The 15729-nt window shown below is 36.3% G+C and overlaps 1 protein-coding gene across 1 annotated transcript; it reads left to right on the forward strand.

The window, feature by feature from the left end:
* The first annotated feature begins 10173 nt into the window (after positions 1–10173).
* LOC121243994 (uncharacterized mitochondrial protein AtMg00810-like) lies at positions 10174–10503 on the forward strand. Its single transcript, XM_041142077.1, has one exon. It carries the CDS (start codon positions 10174–10176, stop codon positions 10501–10503), a length of 330 nt encoding a protein of 109 aa, XP_040998011.1.
* Positions 10504–15729: the final 5226 nt, after the last annotated feature.

Below are 15729 nucleotides of genomic sequence, written 5' to 3' on the forward strand. Positions count from 1 at the left end.
GAACATATTCATATCATTTCCATATGACAAAAAACATATCCAAATCATTTTCATATCACATGTACAAAATTCTCAAATATTATATTCGTTCTTTTTCATATTTCATAAACATGTCAAATATTATTCATGTCTACATTATTCATGTTTACACTACTCATGTCAAAAGCATTTCTTTTCTCTTTCAAACATATTTCAATTTCATGAGTGAATGCAAAACATATACTGAGATTATTTTTCACCTTTTATTTTTAAAATAACATGTACATTTTTACAAACTAACCTTAGTTCATTTCTTTTTATGCAAATTTAGCGTACGAACCCCGCTGACCCGGACTTTTTGACTTTTCTGAATCTTTTCACAACCGTGTTGAGAGAATATCAATTGTCACCTATGCAGAATACCAAACGTTACTAAGCTTGCTTTTGAAGGACTACTATAACTCTCCATCTACATAAAAACATACTCGGAAGTAGCTTTAACAATTATTTAGTTATCAGAAATCTATTAAATAATATCATCCATTAAATATAATATTAACTTATTAATATAATTTTATCAAATATGGCAAAACAACTTAAATTCATTTTAAAAATTAACTTAATCATATTTAGAACTCATATATTTATAAACTATTATTGAAATCATAATTTAATACTACTAACATGTAATATAGTAAGAAATTGTAAAATTATTAAACAATAGTAATTCATAATTATCCTTAATCATATCTAATTTAACACCATCAAGAACTTATATCATATAATCGGCTTAAAGTGTTTAAAATAAAGGATTAAGTACTTACAATTAACACCTTAATAAAATACTTATATCAAATTCAAATAATGTAAAAAAAAAAAAAGGAAAACTTATTTAATAAAATTAAAATCTTATTATTTACTATTTAAAGTAATATAATTATACTTAACACAATTACCTCCATATGCCTTTCAAATGCTATACGACAAGGGATTATAAATAAACATTTATATTACTATATAGTTCTGAAATTCATTTTTAAAAATACTAATTCAAAATAAAAATAAAACAATTTAAATCCTCATTTATTTTCTTTATACGTGCTTATAATAACAGCCAACAGGGGCATTTTAAAGAAATATCATAAAATGAATGGCATATTTCTAAAAATTAAAGCATAAGACTGCGATTGAACCAAGCTCACCATGAAGGATGCTCGTGACAGTGGATCAGAGCGGCACTGGGAGGATGTCGATGGCAGCGCAACTGGGAGTGGTGGTAGGGCACTGGAAAGAGGGAGGGATATAAAGTGATGAGAGAGAGAGAGAGAAAAAAAAAAAGAAGAAGAGAGAATCCGAAAGAAAGAGGGAGAAGGAGAGTTGCGACAGCCTAAACGAGAGGAATCCATGGTCATGACGCACAGTGGCGACTTTAGGCAGCAGAGGCTAACCACTGTGGTTCTGACATGGGGTTGAGTGGTGAGAAGGGCTAGGCGGCTTGGGGAGGAATTGTTGCTTTGAGGAAGGGAAACCTTGCTCTGCTTTTGAGTGGTTAAAATAGGGGAAAGGTTGAGGATGTACGTAGGTGGCCGAACATGGGGTTGGAGACGTGGGGTAGCTTTAGAGATGCAGTGGTGGCTAGTTTGGAGCGAGGCGTATGCTATGAGTTTGAAAGTGAGCAAGAGAAAAAAAAATTGCATTGGAAAAACAGAAACCTCTAGGATCATGGAAGAAAGGATCACGGGTGCAGGCAAAACTGAAAATCAAAAAGAAAGTGAAGGGGAGAAACCATCGGGGGTGGGGGAGAAGTTTGTAGGGTGGTTGCTAGCTGAGTACGGTTTGAGAGAGTGATGGGAAGTTGAAAAACAATATTCTGTACATGGGAGGGCTTGGGGTTGTTGATGCTCTGGAGATTGAAGAAGGGTGTGTATAAATATAGATAGCTGAAATCCTAGAAGAAGAGAGAGAACGAGCATGAGAGATAGAATAGATGGGTTTGGGCTCCTTGGTGTAAAATCTTGGGCTTTCTAATAAGAAAAAAAAATATTGGATCATATGTGAGCTTGGCTGAGCACGGTGTTGGGTCTAGGTGTTACAGTATTAGTGTATGCAGGTTGTTGTCAAGATTTATGGCTCCATTCCTAAAGGTTGAGGACTTTACTGAGTTTACTACACATTTTTTATTTCTAAGTTTAATGCACTAAGGTGCATAATTTTTTGTTGTAAAGTACTTTTTGATTAACTTGTTCGATTAGAATGTCAATGTCATTTAATGTACCATAGCCATAATAGACTCTTGAAGGCTTGATGATGCAAATTTTTATTTAATTTTTTATTTCATGTCTGTATTTATTTTATTTTTTTATTATTTATTTTCAAAATAAAAAACAAATGGGTTCCAATCTCGAGCCGAGCTCGAGTTGAACTCGAGCTTGGCTTGTTAACAAACCGAGCTTCGAGCCGAGCTCGAGTTTACTTTACAAGTAAATGAGCCGAGCTCGAACTAATCTTTAGGCCTGGCTTATAAATGAGCCGAGCCCAAGCTCGCTCGTCTTCAACGTCTTGTGAATGAGCTGAGCTCGAAAATCACATACTTGCTTGAGTTTGGCTGGTTTACAGCTCTATTTGAAGGTTATACTATCTAAAGTGTTACATCAATATGAAGCCATTTGGAGATAGAGTTTAACCCTCCGAAAGCCTCCTTCAAGAAAATATTTAGAGTTATATGCTCGTTATGGCATTAAAAGCGACTGAATTCCTTTGCACCTACCTTTGATCCCCATTGACACAGGAAAACTTTCGGCCTCCATGGTGGAATATTGTTTAATTGCTGCTGAAATTTAGAAAAGAAGCTTGAATGGAGGAAGTTAGCCCTTACTAATTTGCATGTGTTGTCCTAACTTGATGATGTCCGTGTGAAGTACAATAATTCCTAATCAACAAGGTGATCCAAACTATTTCAAAATTTTTTGAAGAGATTTTGTCTGTGGAAATTTAATAGGTACAAGGAAAAGAAAACGGGTAGCATGGTCTAAAGTGTGTAAACCAGCGGAGGAAGCTGGGGGCAATCCATGGGCAAGGATTAGAGGCTTCAGTATAGTAACCACATTCAAGGGAAGACAAATTGTGTCCAAGTGGCAAATAGTTTCCATACCCACCCAGCAACGCCTGTCGAGATCACCTCTACAACGGCTATCTTAATTTGTTAAACCATAATAGCAAACCTTCCTAAATATGGATTATACCCTATTGTCTTTAAACGGTGATGTACTTTTTTTCCTTGTACAGAATTGCCTTCAAACGGTAATGTACTTCTTTTCCAATCATACACCTTGTAGCCAATATTATCTATAAATATGAGTAAAAACTAAAAAGGCTCTCAACATTCTCACGTTGTAGGAGACATTTTTACAAACATCAACTACTACTCATTGTCTTCACTGTACTGAATTTAGAAAAATCCTACACATGAAATTTACATGACGCTTCTTATATATACTAACTCTCTAAGGTAAAATTCTTTTATTTTTGGGTTAATTACACTTTACTCCCTCGAACTTTTACTTAATTCACAATGTGCCTCCAAAACTAATAATTGCATCAAAGTGAACCCTCGAACTTTCAAAACTTCCCAATCCCCCATTTCCATTTGCAAGCAGCGTCAAATCTAATGGAAATTAATTATCTTTGACCATATAAATATAAAATAATATATGCTATCAATTATAATAAATCATTAATAATTAACCGTATATAAAATTATTTTATACCTAAATTGCAAGCAAGTATGAATAATTTATGTACATAATGAAATTATTTGTTATTCATTAACCATATATAAATTAATAAAAAAAATTATTTAATGATTTATGATTTATTATTAATTGATAGTATATATTATTTTATATTTTATAAGGTCAATGACAATAAATTAGATAAAAATTACATCTTTACAGTGAATGTTATGCACATGAGTAGGACATGCAGTGAATTTCCTTTAGATTTAACATTGCTAGTAGACGGAATGGAAGATTAGGAAGTTTTGAAAGTTCGAGGGTCTACTTTGATGCAATTATTAGTTTCAGAAGTAAATTTTGAATTGAGTGAAAGTTCGAGGGTGCATAGTGCAATTAACCCTTTATTTTTAGAGCAAAGTACTTGAAAAGGAAACTCATTTTGCTTAATTAAGTAACCAATTAAAACAGACTCCCAACTACTCTGCTATGTTTAGTTGGTTAAACACGACTCTTGACCAGTATTGTACTTATCAAGTAGTCTTGTAATATGAATACATGATTTCATCCTATAATAAAATGCAATACCAGTTAAAATTGGGACTTGAACAGATAAGTGTAATTACATATGTATAGCTGATCACCTGGAAGTTAAGCGATTAGACTATGATTGACACAAACTGAAAAGAAAAGAAAAATGATAACATTTCTAGAACAGCAAAATCATGGTGTCTTCTAATGATGCGAGGGATTGATAACTATAATGCCCTGGTCCCGTAGGAGTCGGAGAGTTACTTCCTGTCACTTAAACTCATATTTCACAATACAGACATAGACTCCAAATTCTCAATGACACATAGGACTCTCTATTTCAAATCAACTACTCAAATATAAAAATTCTAAACACTACAAAACCTCAAAATAAATATCAACTTTCCAATATACCAAGTCGACAAAGCAAAACACAAAACTACTGAATAAAATTCTCTAATAACCAAAGTATCATATTTGCACTTAATCCACTATGATCACTTAATCTTATACATGCTTTCAAATCGTCTGAAAATATGAAACATTCAATCATCTGAAAATATTATGGAGATAAGAGGTGAGTTACTAATAACTCAGTAAGCAAGCACATATACTAGTGTCTACAACATGAGCCATTTCATAACGTTTCATATGCAGGAAACAGAAAAATTTCATTTTCATATGCAGATCTCAAAACATATTATCAGGAAAACAAAGCGACGTTCAATCTTTTCATATTCAAAAAACCAACTGTTCTTACTTAAAAACACTGTTCATATTCAAAAACCAACTATTCATATTCAAAGATCTGTTTCATATTCAAATACCCTTTTCATATTCAAAAGTACTTTGGCATAACATACTGAATGTTTTCATCTTATCATATCATGTCATATCATATTATATTATATCATATACCATGTTTAAACCCCGTGATAGGGTTGTGCTATTCCCGTTGGCCAAACTAGGTAATATCATATTGTGAAACATCCCATTTTTCAGTCTCGGAGGCTCGAGTGTGCACATAGGAAAGAACACATCAAAGACCACTTTGTTTCCAAAGTGGGTGCACTCATATCATATCATATCATGTTGGTACCAACCATATCACATGAACCAGTATCATCATATCCAAAGGTTTTTCATATCCATATGATATCAAATCACGTGCTGAATATATTAATATTACTTCCAGTTAATCAAAAATAGACCTAAATCATTTTCATATCACATATACAAAAATTCACAGATGTGATATTCGCTCTTTTGCACCTTTCATAAACATGTCAAATATTACTCATGTCTACACTATTCATGTCAAAAGCATTTCTTTTCTCTTTCATACATATCTCATGAGTGAATGCAAGACAAATACTGAGGTTGTTTTTCACCTTTTCTTTTTAAAATAATATGCACATTTTTACAAACCAGCATCAGTTTATTTCCTTTTATGCAAATCTAGCATATGAACCCCACTTACCTAAACTTCTTAACTTCTTTGAATTTCCTCACAAACAGTGCTAAGGGAATATCAATCGCCACCTATAGAAAAATCATATAATTTGAATAAATCTCCAATTGAACAGTTACTACATAATTACACCTAAAATACTCAAATAGTCTATTTTAATTTTTAATTCCTCGAAGCCTAAAATTCTCTTAACTCTAAAAATACCATCACTTTCTAAATACCTCAATAACTACTTAATAGAATTAAGACAGAAGGAAATAATTGAATAAATAATATGCTTAACATGATTATCAATTAATACAAAATAATATAATTAAAACCTTTAATATTTTCTGCTAAATCAAGTATATGGGCTATTTAATTATCCGAGTAAAATTATACTTAAGACAATTTCTTTATTGTGCTTTACAAATGCTATACGACAAAGTATTAAAAGTGGCTTATTTATACTATTCAACAAATATGTTGGTAAGAACCAAAAACCAGAAAAGGAAATACTTCCTTATGAGAAATGCAAACAGAATACTGGAGAAAGACAAAACCGTGCAAAAAAGTCTGGGCTTATCGAGAGAAATGGCCAGGGAAGACGAAACCGGTGGCTAGCTAGGTCGACGTATGGCGCGGCTAAAGAGCATAGAGAGAGTGTAGAAGATCAAGTGATTTCATTTGAAATCACTGCTGAAGATCTGGAGAATCATTCCAGTAAAGATCCTGTCGAAGACTAAGAAATCAAGTCTGCTATACCTGCATGAAACCGAAGATAACACAACAATTATTTCCATGAGATTCTTGCTGATATTTAAAGATATTTGTATAGTTGTACAGACGAGTTGCAAATATTTAGGAAATCAGTTACATTTGTTTTATATATACGGCTGTAAACTGGAAGCATTTTGATGAAGAAAAATAGTATTCATTCAACCATCGATCTTGTATTTTTTTACATGGTATCAAATTAGCCATCAAAAGACCAACATCTACAAGCCATGTCTTCCTCTTCGTCTGATTTCTCTACCATTGTTAATACTCAACGCTCTCAATCTCTCTCCGTTCTTACTATGTCCAACATAATAACTGTCAAACTTAGCCCCGATAATTATATTCTTTGGAAGGTACAAATGGTGCCATATTTTCTTGGCCAAGACCTCTTTGGATATCTTGATGGTACCATTCCCCAACCTCTTAAGTTTGTCTCTGTTTCCAATCCAAAAACCCATGTCATCTTCAAAACACCCAAACCTGCCTACTCTTATTGGCTGGGCCAAGATAATCTTATTCTAAGTACTCTCATGTCTCCTCTTACTGAAGGAGTGCTTGCTCAAGTAGTAAATCACACTACTTCGTCTGCTGTGTGGCATGCTTTGGATGAAAATTTTTCATCTCAATCTCGTGCACGAACTGTGCAGATCCGAACCCAACTAGCAACAGCAACAAAAGGCAGCAAGACTGCCACATAATATTTTCTCCTTATTAAGAAACTCACTGATGAATTATCTGTTGCAGAACAACCTATGAGTTGTGAAGATGTCATCACCTATGTTCTTGCAGGATTAGGCCACGAATTTGATAGCTTTGTTGCCTCAATCTCAGCTCGCACTGACAAGGCCACAATGGAGGAAATTTACTCGCTTTTGCTCACCACTGAAGCCAGACTTTCACGACACCAGATGTAATCTCCTACTCAACCTACCTCTATCAATGTTGCACAACGACAATACATTTCACCCCAAAATCGTGGCAGAGGCAGCTCTAGAGGACGAGGTCATTCCAATCGTATTGGTTATAACAATACCACGTAATACTATTACAATTTAGTAATCCGTCAGGTCCGTAATAAACCAGGACACTCAGCTCGGAAATGCTACTTTTGGTTTGATTTGGCTTACCAAGATCCAAAACTAGAAAATAACCAAGCTATGGTTGCTACTGGCACTTGGAACACCGAATGGCATGCTGATACTGGTGCCATGCATCACGTCACTAATGATCTCAACAATCTGAACCTTTGAAATGATGACTATCAGGGTACAAATCAGGTTCAAGTAGGCAATGGCCAAGGTTTGCAAATCTCAAAAACTGGTTCCTCTAAAATTTCTTCATCGAATTCTATCTTTGTTCTTAATCAAGTGCTTCTAGTTCGTGAAATTCATAGGAACTTGTTATCTGTCCAAAATTTTTGTATTGATAATCATGTCTATTTCGAGTTTCATGACAAATTCTTTCTTATAAAGGATTACTCAGGGAAGGTCCATCATCAAGGCCATCTCATTAATGGACTCTATCAATTCACATCTTAATCTCACCATCCGCAAGCTTTATCTACCATTCGTGTTTCTCGTCATGATTGGTATCGTCGTCTTGGACATGCATCCACACCAGTTATCAATAAAGTCCTCTCATTCATCAATGTTCCAGTCGAGTCCAATAAAAAGCACTCAGTGTGCCCCAAATGTCAAATGGCAAACAGTCATGACTTGCCATTTAAATCCTCTTCTCATGTTTCTTCTTATCCTCTTGATTTAATTTTCACTGATGTATGGGGACCCACATCCGTTGTTTCTACTAATGGTGCTAAATATTATGTTAGCTTTCTTGATGATTATTTCAAGTTTGTGTGATTATTTCCAATGAAACTAAAATCCGATGTTGAATCTATATTTCTTCAATTTCAAGTGTATGTTGGAAAGCAATTTGAATGCAAGATTAAATCTGTTCAATCTTATTGGGGAGGTGAGTTTCGACGTCTTCACAATTATTTTCAACAAACCGGAATAAATCATAGGCTAGCATGTCCTAACACTCATCAGCAAAATGGTTCTATCGAGCACAGACATCATCATATTGTCGAGGTTGGCCTCAGCATGTTAGCTCACTCACATTTATCCATGCTTTACTGGGAAGAATCTTTTAAAACCGCAACCTTCATCATAAACAAGCTACCAACATTCGTTTTAAAGCAAAAATCTCCATTTGAAATTCTTTATAATTGCATACCAGATTTTTCCTTTATGCTTGCTTTTGGTTTCGTTTGTTGGCCTAATCTACGTCCGTACAATTCAAACAAGCTGAACTTTCGCTACAAAACATGTCTCTTTGTTGGCTATAGTCTTGGTCATCAAGGTTACAAATGCCTTGATTTATCTATTGGTAAAATCTATGTCTCAAGGCATGTAATCTTTTATGAGAATCTCTTCCCTTACACTAAAGAAAACGTTTCTCCACTCTCTCCATGTCACTCTGTTTCAATGCCTCATAACATAAATATCTCCCCCTCTCTCAGTTAAAGTGATTTGCAATCTGACCATTGTCCTATTAGAAATGTTTCTGCACCTTGTTTGTCTCTTTCTATAGGTCCAGTTGAGGCTATCACCAATCAGGATGCTACGGCTCCATCACACCATACTGACTTGGTCTCGAATCAACCACAAAATAGAACATCTTCACCATCCAATGTGCCTGCTATCTCCAATCAACATCTGATGACAACAAGATCCAAGAACAATATTCACAAACCTCGCAAGCACTCTGATGACTATATTCGACATCCTCTACCTCGAGCATTGCTAGCCAAAAGCTCCATAGCCACATAACCAACCTGCTTTACAGAAGCATCCAAATCAAATTATTGGAGAGAAGCCATGAACAAAGAATTCAATGCATTGCTTCAAAATGGAACTTGTTCCTTGGTTCCAAAATCACCACATGCAAATATTGTTGGTTGTTGGTGGGTTTACCAAATCAAAAGGAAAGCTGATAGGATTATAGAGCGTCACAAAGCTCGACTAGTCACCAAAGGTATCCATCAACAAGAAGGTATTGATTTTTCAGAAACCTTTAATCTCGTTATCAAGCATTCTACAATTAGATTGGTTCTTTCAATTGCGGTCACTCGGGATTGGCCTATACAACAAATTGATGTGCAAAATGCATTTTCGCATGGTGATCTACACGAAGAAGTCTTCATGACAAAACCACAAGGTTTTATTCATCTTCAATTTCCAAATCATGTCTGTAAGTTGCATAAATCATTGTATGGATTGAGGCAAGCTCCAAGAGCTTGGTTTTCTAAACTCTTAGACAAGCTCAAATCGCTACATTTTCATGAAATCAAAGCTGATACATCATTGTTCATTTTTAAAACAAAAACATCTATTGTTTATGTTTTAATTTATGTTGATGATATAATAATAACTGGATTGAGTTCAGCCATCATCAACTAAGTCATTCAAAGCTTGAAGACAGACTTTGCTGTCAAAGAGTTGGGGCCGCTTAATTACTTTCTTGGTGTCGAAACTCTTAGATGCCAAGAAGGTATCTATCTCACACAAAGGAAATACATAGTTGATTTGCTCAAAAAGAGCAACATGTATCAAGCAAAACCATGCTCTAGTTCGATGGCTTCCATTTGCACTCTTATTGTCAGATGGAAAACCATGTGCCGATGCAAATCTTTGTAGAAGCATGGTTGCAAGTATGCAATATCTTGCTTTTACAAGGCTTGAACTAGCCTTTGCAGTCCACAAAGTTAGCAAGTTTATGCATAATCATCTTGAAACACATTGGCAAGCCGTCAAGCAAATACTTCGCTACCTCAAACATACAGTTTCAGCAAGCTTGTTAATCTCAAAAGCTGCAAATCTTGATCTTCAAGCCTTCTCCGACTCGGACTGGGTAGCAGACCGCGATGACAGAAGATCAGTCAGAGCTCATTGCAATTTTCAAGGATCAAACTTGATCTCATGGAGCTGTAAGCAACAACCAACAGTGGCACGTAGCAACACTGAGGCTTAATACAAAGCTCTAGCAAACACGGCAGCAGAGCTAATGTGGATAAAATCAATTTTACATGAGCTAGGAATTCCACTTCAGCAACCACCTACTATTTGGTGCGACAACATCAGTGCTACATATCTTACATCAAATTTGGTATTCCATGCCAGAACAAAACACATAGAGATTGACTTCCACTTTGTTCGAGATCAAGTTAATAAAAAGAAATTGAATGTTCAGTTCATTTCAAGCCATGACCAGCTTGCAGATGCAGCTGTCAAGAACAATATGAATGTCTAAGAACTCCCCTACAGGTTGAGGGGGCATGTAGAAGATCGAGTGATTTCATCTAAAATCACTGTTGAAGATCAGAAGAATCATTCCAGTAAAGATCCTGTCGAAGACTAGGAAATCAAGTCTACTGTACTTGCATGAAACCGAAGATAACACAGCAATTATCTCCATGAGATTCTTGCTAATATTTAAAGATATTTGTATAGTTGTATAGACGTGTTGCAAATATTTAGGAAATCAATTACATTTGTTTTATATATACTGCTGTAAACTGGAAGCATTTTGATGAAGAAAAATAGAATTCATTCAAACATTTCCTATCTTGTTTTTCTTTATAGAGAGAGAGAGAGATAGAACCCGCGAGAGAGAAAGACATGGTGAAAGCGATAGAGGCGTACCATGAGGGGTGGAGGTCGTGCATGGTGGTGCAACCATGGACGGAGGATCTGAGCACGACGTCAGTACTGGTCAAAAGATCGAACTGTGTCTTGAGCCCTCATCTATCAACTGCGAATGGCTGAGTGTGGGGACTCTTTGAGCAACGGCTGGTGGTTCGAGATAGGGCTAATGGTGACTGGTTGGTTGCTCTAGTGTGGCAAGGGCTGCATTGTGCAACGGTTGTGGTGGATGGGTAGCTTGCGGTGGGTTCGCTTGACACAAGGAGTTGCGGTTTAAGGTGGAACTGGTGGTGGGTTGCTCTACTTTTTGGCATAGCAAAATAGAGGAACTTGTTGGGCAGTTGGGATGTGGTGGTTGGGTTGCTTTTATGGTATTTCTGACTTGAGGTAGCGCCTTGTGAGGTGGTTGAGCAAAGGAGGAAAGTTGTTGTCTGGTTTGCAGAGGAGGGATAGGCGTGACAGCACTGATTCCTTTTTGGCGTGATCTTGACTGGTTCAACGGAGGCTGACGAGTGCGTGGGTGAGGTTCCTGTTGAGGACACAGAGGTGCTGGGCCGTGGGGGCTGACCCATGGTGGTTGGACGGTGGCGTTTCCAGGTGCCTAGTGACTTGGTGCGAAGAAGATAGATAAATAGAGAGAGAGTTTGAGAGGATGGAAAAAAAAATACACTGCAAGTAGAAGACAACAAAAATAGGAGGGAGAGACTCGAGTGATGAACGGAAATGAAATAAAGGAGAGAACTAAAAAATGGAAAGGAAGTTCAAACATCAAATTGCCTAGACGTGGAGATAATGGAGATTGGGTGGAGGAATCTTCGGAAATTCAAAAACTGAAATTGAAAAACCGTTGAGAAGATAAAATGCAAGCGGCAAAATGAAGCTCACCACAAACGACTTCGTGAGGTAGGGAGGTTACTCAGCTGCGTGAAAACAAGAGAAAAAAAATTAGGAAAGTTTATCGGGGCCGGGGGAAGGAGAGGGAAAAGAAAAAGAAGGGAAAAAAAAAAAAGAATCCAATGGACCTGGGCCTTGGGTTTAATGGGCCTGAGTGCTACAATAACACTGCTAGATAGTACCCGTGGCATATGGCTGTCTAAGCAATCAGAAATTTCATTCCAAATTGTTATTCAAGAGCAGTGCTAATAATTGCATGGACAGGGGCACGGGTTAAAACACGAAATAAGCTAAAATGGATGCACAGACAGTCTATCCATCAATTTAGCCTATTTCGTGTTTTTGCTTTTGCACTCGCCTGTGTCCTAATCAATTTCATTCAATAAACACATGATTCATATATAGCTCAACAAAATATATGGTTTGGAGCCACATATATAAGTCACTCTTACTTAAAATCTTAGTTATTACTCAATATTTATTCCATTAAATAAGAGAACACACATCAAGTTTAACACACTGCACGAAAAATCTAACGAATAATGGAAAATATGGTTTGTGTAATTACAAGTGCAATCAATATGATATCCACCAAAAATGAAAGCCAGGCCCAAGGATTGTTGAAATAATCGCGCCTTAATTTTTCCATCCATACATTCCTGCGTCTCCTGCAATACATGTTCACATACATGGAAGTTCTAGCATATATGGAGTTTCTAGTTGAAAAATTGATATTGTCACAAAGCTTATTAACCATGGTGGAAATAACTTGATCATCAGCCAAATAATTTTGGATAATTCCTCTTCGATTGAGTAATTCAACATCATTTGGAGTATAAATGAGATCATCCATGAAATAGACCTAGCTGGTGACGCAATTGAAACCAATGTGTAGATCACAATATTGCTCATATGCAATTAGATTTCGTAAGTAAGTCTCTGTATGATCTCCTATCGTCAAAGGTGAAATCTCCATTAGGCCATTGTTGAACTTTATGGAAAACATGTCACATTTATCTGCCTTTTTTAATCTGATTCTAGCCTCTGCAAGCTCTGTGGCACCATGTATGTTCCAGTCTTCAATCTCTCTAAGATCAAGTAAACGCTTAAATTTCTTTGCCTTGTTGAATTTGACTCCAGCCTCATTAAACTCTTTGTCGTAAGGTACTGACTTCCAATTTTCAATCTTGTCCAGACAAAGTAGACGCTTAAATTTCTCTACTGTCTTTAATTTGACTCCATCCATTTGTGTCCCTATTTTACACGGTTTTGACTTCTGGTCTTTATTCGTATTTCGATTATGTAGATCCTTAAATTTCTTTGCCTTGTCAAATTCAATTCCAGCCTCTTGAAGTTCAATGGCATAAGGTATTCTTATCCAGCGGACAATCTCATCTAGCTTTTCATCAAATTTCTTTGCCATATTGAATTCAACTCCAGCCTCCTAAAACTTTGAGCCAAACAAAATTGATTCCCAGTATTCAATCTCTGCCATATTGACTTGGAATCCAGGTTTCTGAAATTCGCTGGTGTGAGAAATTGCCTTCCTCATGTTTTCCATTTTTGCAAGTAATGGAATAAAAGCTTCACGAATCAAACCAAATAGGCGCTTAAATATCTCTACTTTCTTGAGTTTGACTCCTGCCTCTTGACATTCTCTAGCATGATCTATTTCCGTATCAAGTAAAGAAATACAAATGCTTGCATGTATGAGACCAAGAAGATGATCAAACGTTGCACTCTTGAATCTGAACCCGACCATTAAACGTTGACATACCATGTCTGGAAGTGAAGGGGTCAGCGCTTCATGCACCAAACAAAGTAGATGCTTAATCTTTTCGGTTGAATTATAACTTGATGCATCGACATTCCATTGAAATTTTAAACAAGAAAAAAAAATTAAGGGCAAGATCATTAAGTCGTGTCTGGATAATCCGAGTTGTGGAGGTTCAGCTTTCAACACTAAGTCCATCTTTCTCCTCATCAATGATGACAACGTGTTCTCCTAAATTTTTGGATCTGTTATGTAGTAGTTATTGTTACTCTCACTCATCCTGAACAATTTAGACAGAACAAAGAATGGAAGTTGATTTCCAAATAACAGTAGATCACAAGCTCTTCTAGGAAGAACCCACCCCATTTGAAAGATTGAGTCATCTTCTGGGTCTCTTGTTTTCTTGTAGATTTCATACTTGTGGAACAACTCAATAATGAAACACCCATCATGTACCATGATTTCTACAAATGCCTCTAGGGTGTGGCTAATGTGTTCTCCATAGCAATTACAAGCTCTTTCCTCCGATTCTTTCAAGGTGGAAATGTATGTTTCTACACTTCCTTTTGTTCTGTTAAGCATTTGATGTAGATAGCACAATTTATGCTCTTCCATAAACCCCTGTTCAACCTTGCTTTGATCATTGTAAGGATTGATGGCAAGCAGCACAGGCTTGTAAGCCTTCTAGTTTACATTACGTAACTGCTCATGCACTTTATACATACGACACTCATTAGCATTTCTAGTCAACCCAGCATGCTCTCTCTCAAATTACTCAATACGAGTGGATAGTGTTTCCCTGGTCATATTGTAAAGAACTAATACAAGTCTCTATTCCTAATACAAACCATACAATTTCTCAATACTTTTAACAAAAATTTCTAATAAAAAAATGCAAGCTTTTTAATTGTTAATACGAATAAAGAGCTGACCTCATATTCTAGAGAAATAGCACAAATATCCACTCCATGTGTTTGCATACAAATTGTCACTAACATGTAAGGGATACTTGTCAATTTAGAGGTCTGTGTAATTTCTTCCATTCCAATCTAAAAGGTGCTAAAGCTAGAAATCATGCATCCCTTTAACTTGAGGTTTCGTTCTTTCCATTTACTTTGTTTAGACAATTGGCAAGTGATTTTTTTGTATTGTGGCTTAGTTTCCAATATCTGTAGTGGGAATTATTTTTTATCTTTCTATTCCAACTTTCAAAATCACAAAAGTAGTTGACCTAACTAGAAATACTATGCCATTCATTTTCGTAGAGGGAAAGTAGCTAGATTGGGTGGAAAAGCATTAGTGGAGTGCCTTACTATCAAGAGCTTCCATTCACCAACATCGAAGACTATATGCAAATTCTGCCACGAATTCAACAATAAAGCCAATGGATTATTCGAGAGGGTTCAACTTCTTTTTGATTTGGGAATGGATCCTTGGTTCATAAGGGCTTTTTCATCACTTATTCTTACTTATGGATCAAATATCTATGCTCAACCATTGGATGGTGCATCCCAAAAGGTTCAAGCACTCAGTAACACAGCTTTGCTTCATGAGGTAAATAAATTCTCCATTCGACTACTTGCGACAAGGAACAGACACTAGAGTATGGCCTTTTTACTTTGAAGTCCTACATGGAACTCCTTGAGAGATCATTGTCCCAACTTTCCTCCTTCCAGTTTTATATGGAACAATATGCAGTGTAAACAAAGCTATTTTAGCTGACGTGGCACCTAAAATTTTCTCTCAGCTTGGGGGGAATTAGGTCGTGATTTTGGGCATCCCTATGGCCCCAGCCGCAGGACCTTCTGCGCCGCTGGTGAGGCATGGTGGTTCTGTGCTCGGTTTTGCTCAGAATCCGCCGATGATGACGGTGGGCACTTCAGAAGG

This window comes from Juglans microcarpa x Juglans regia, chromosome 1D, assembly GCF_004785595.1.
Source record: "Juglans microcarpa x Juglans regia isolate MS1-56 chromosome 1D, Jm3101_v1.0, whole genome shotgun sequence".
Lineage (NCBI taxonomy): Eukaryota > Viridiplantae > Streptophyta > Magnoliopsida > Fagales > Juglandaceae > Juglans > Juglans microcarpa x Juglans regia.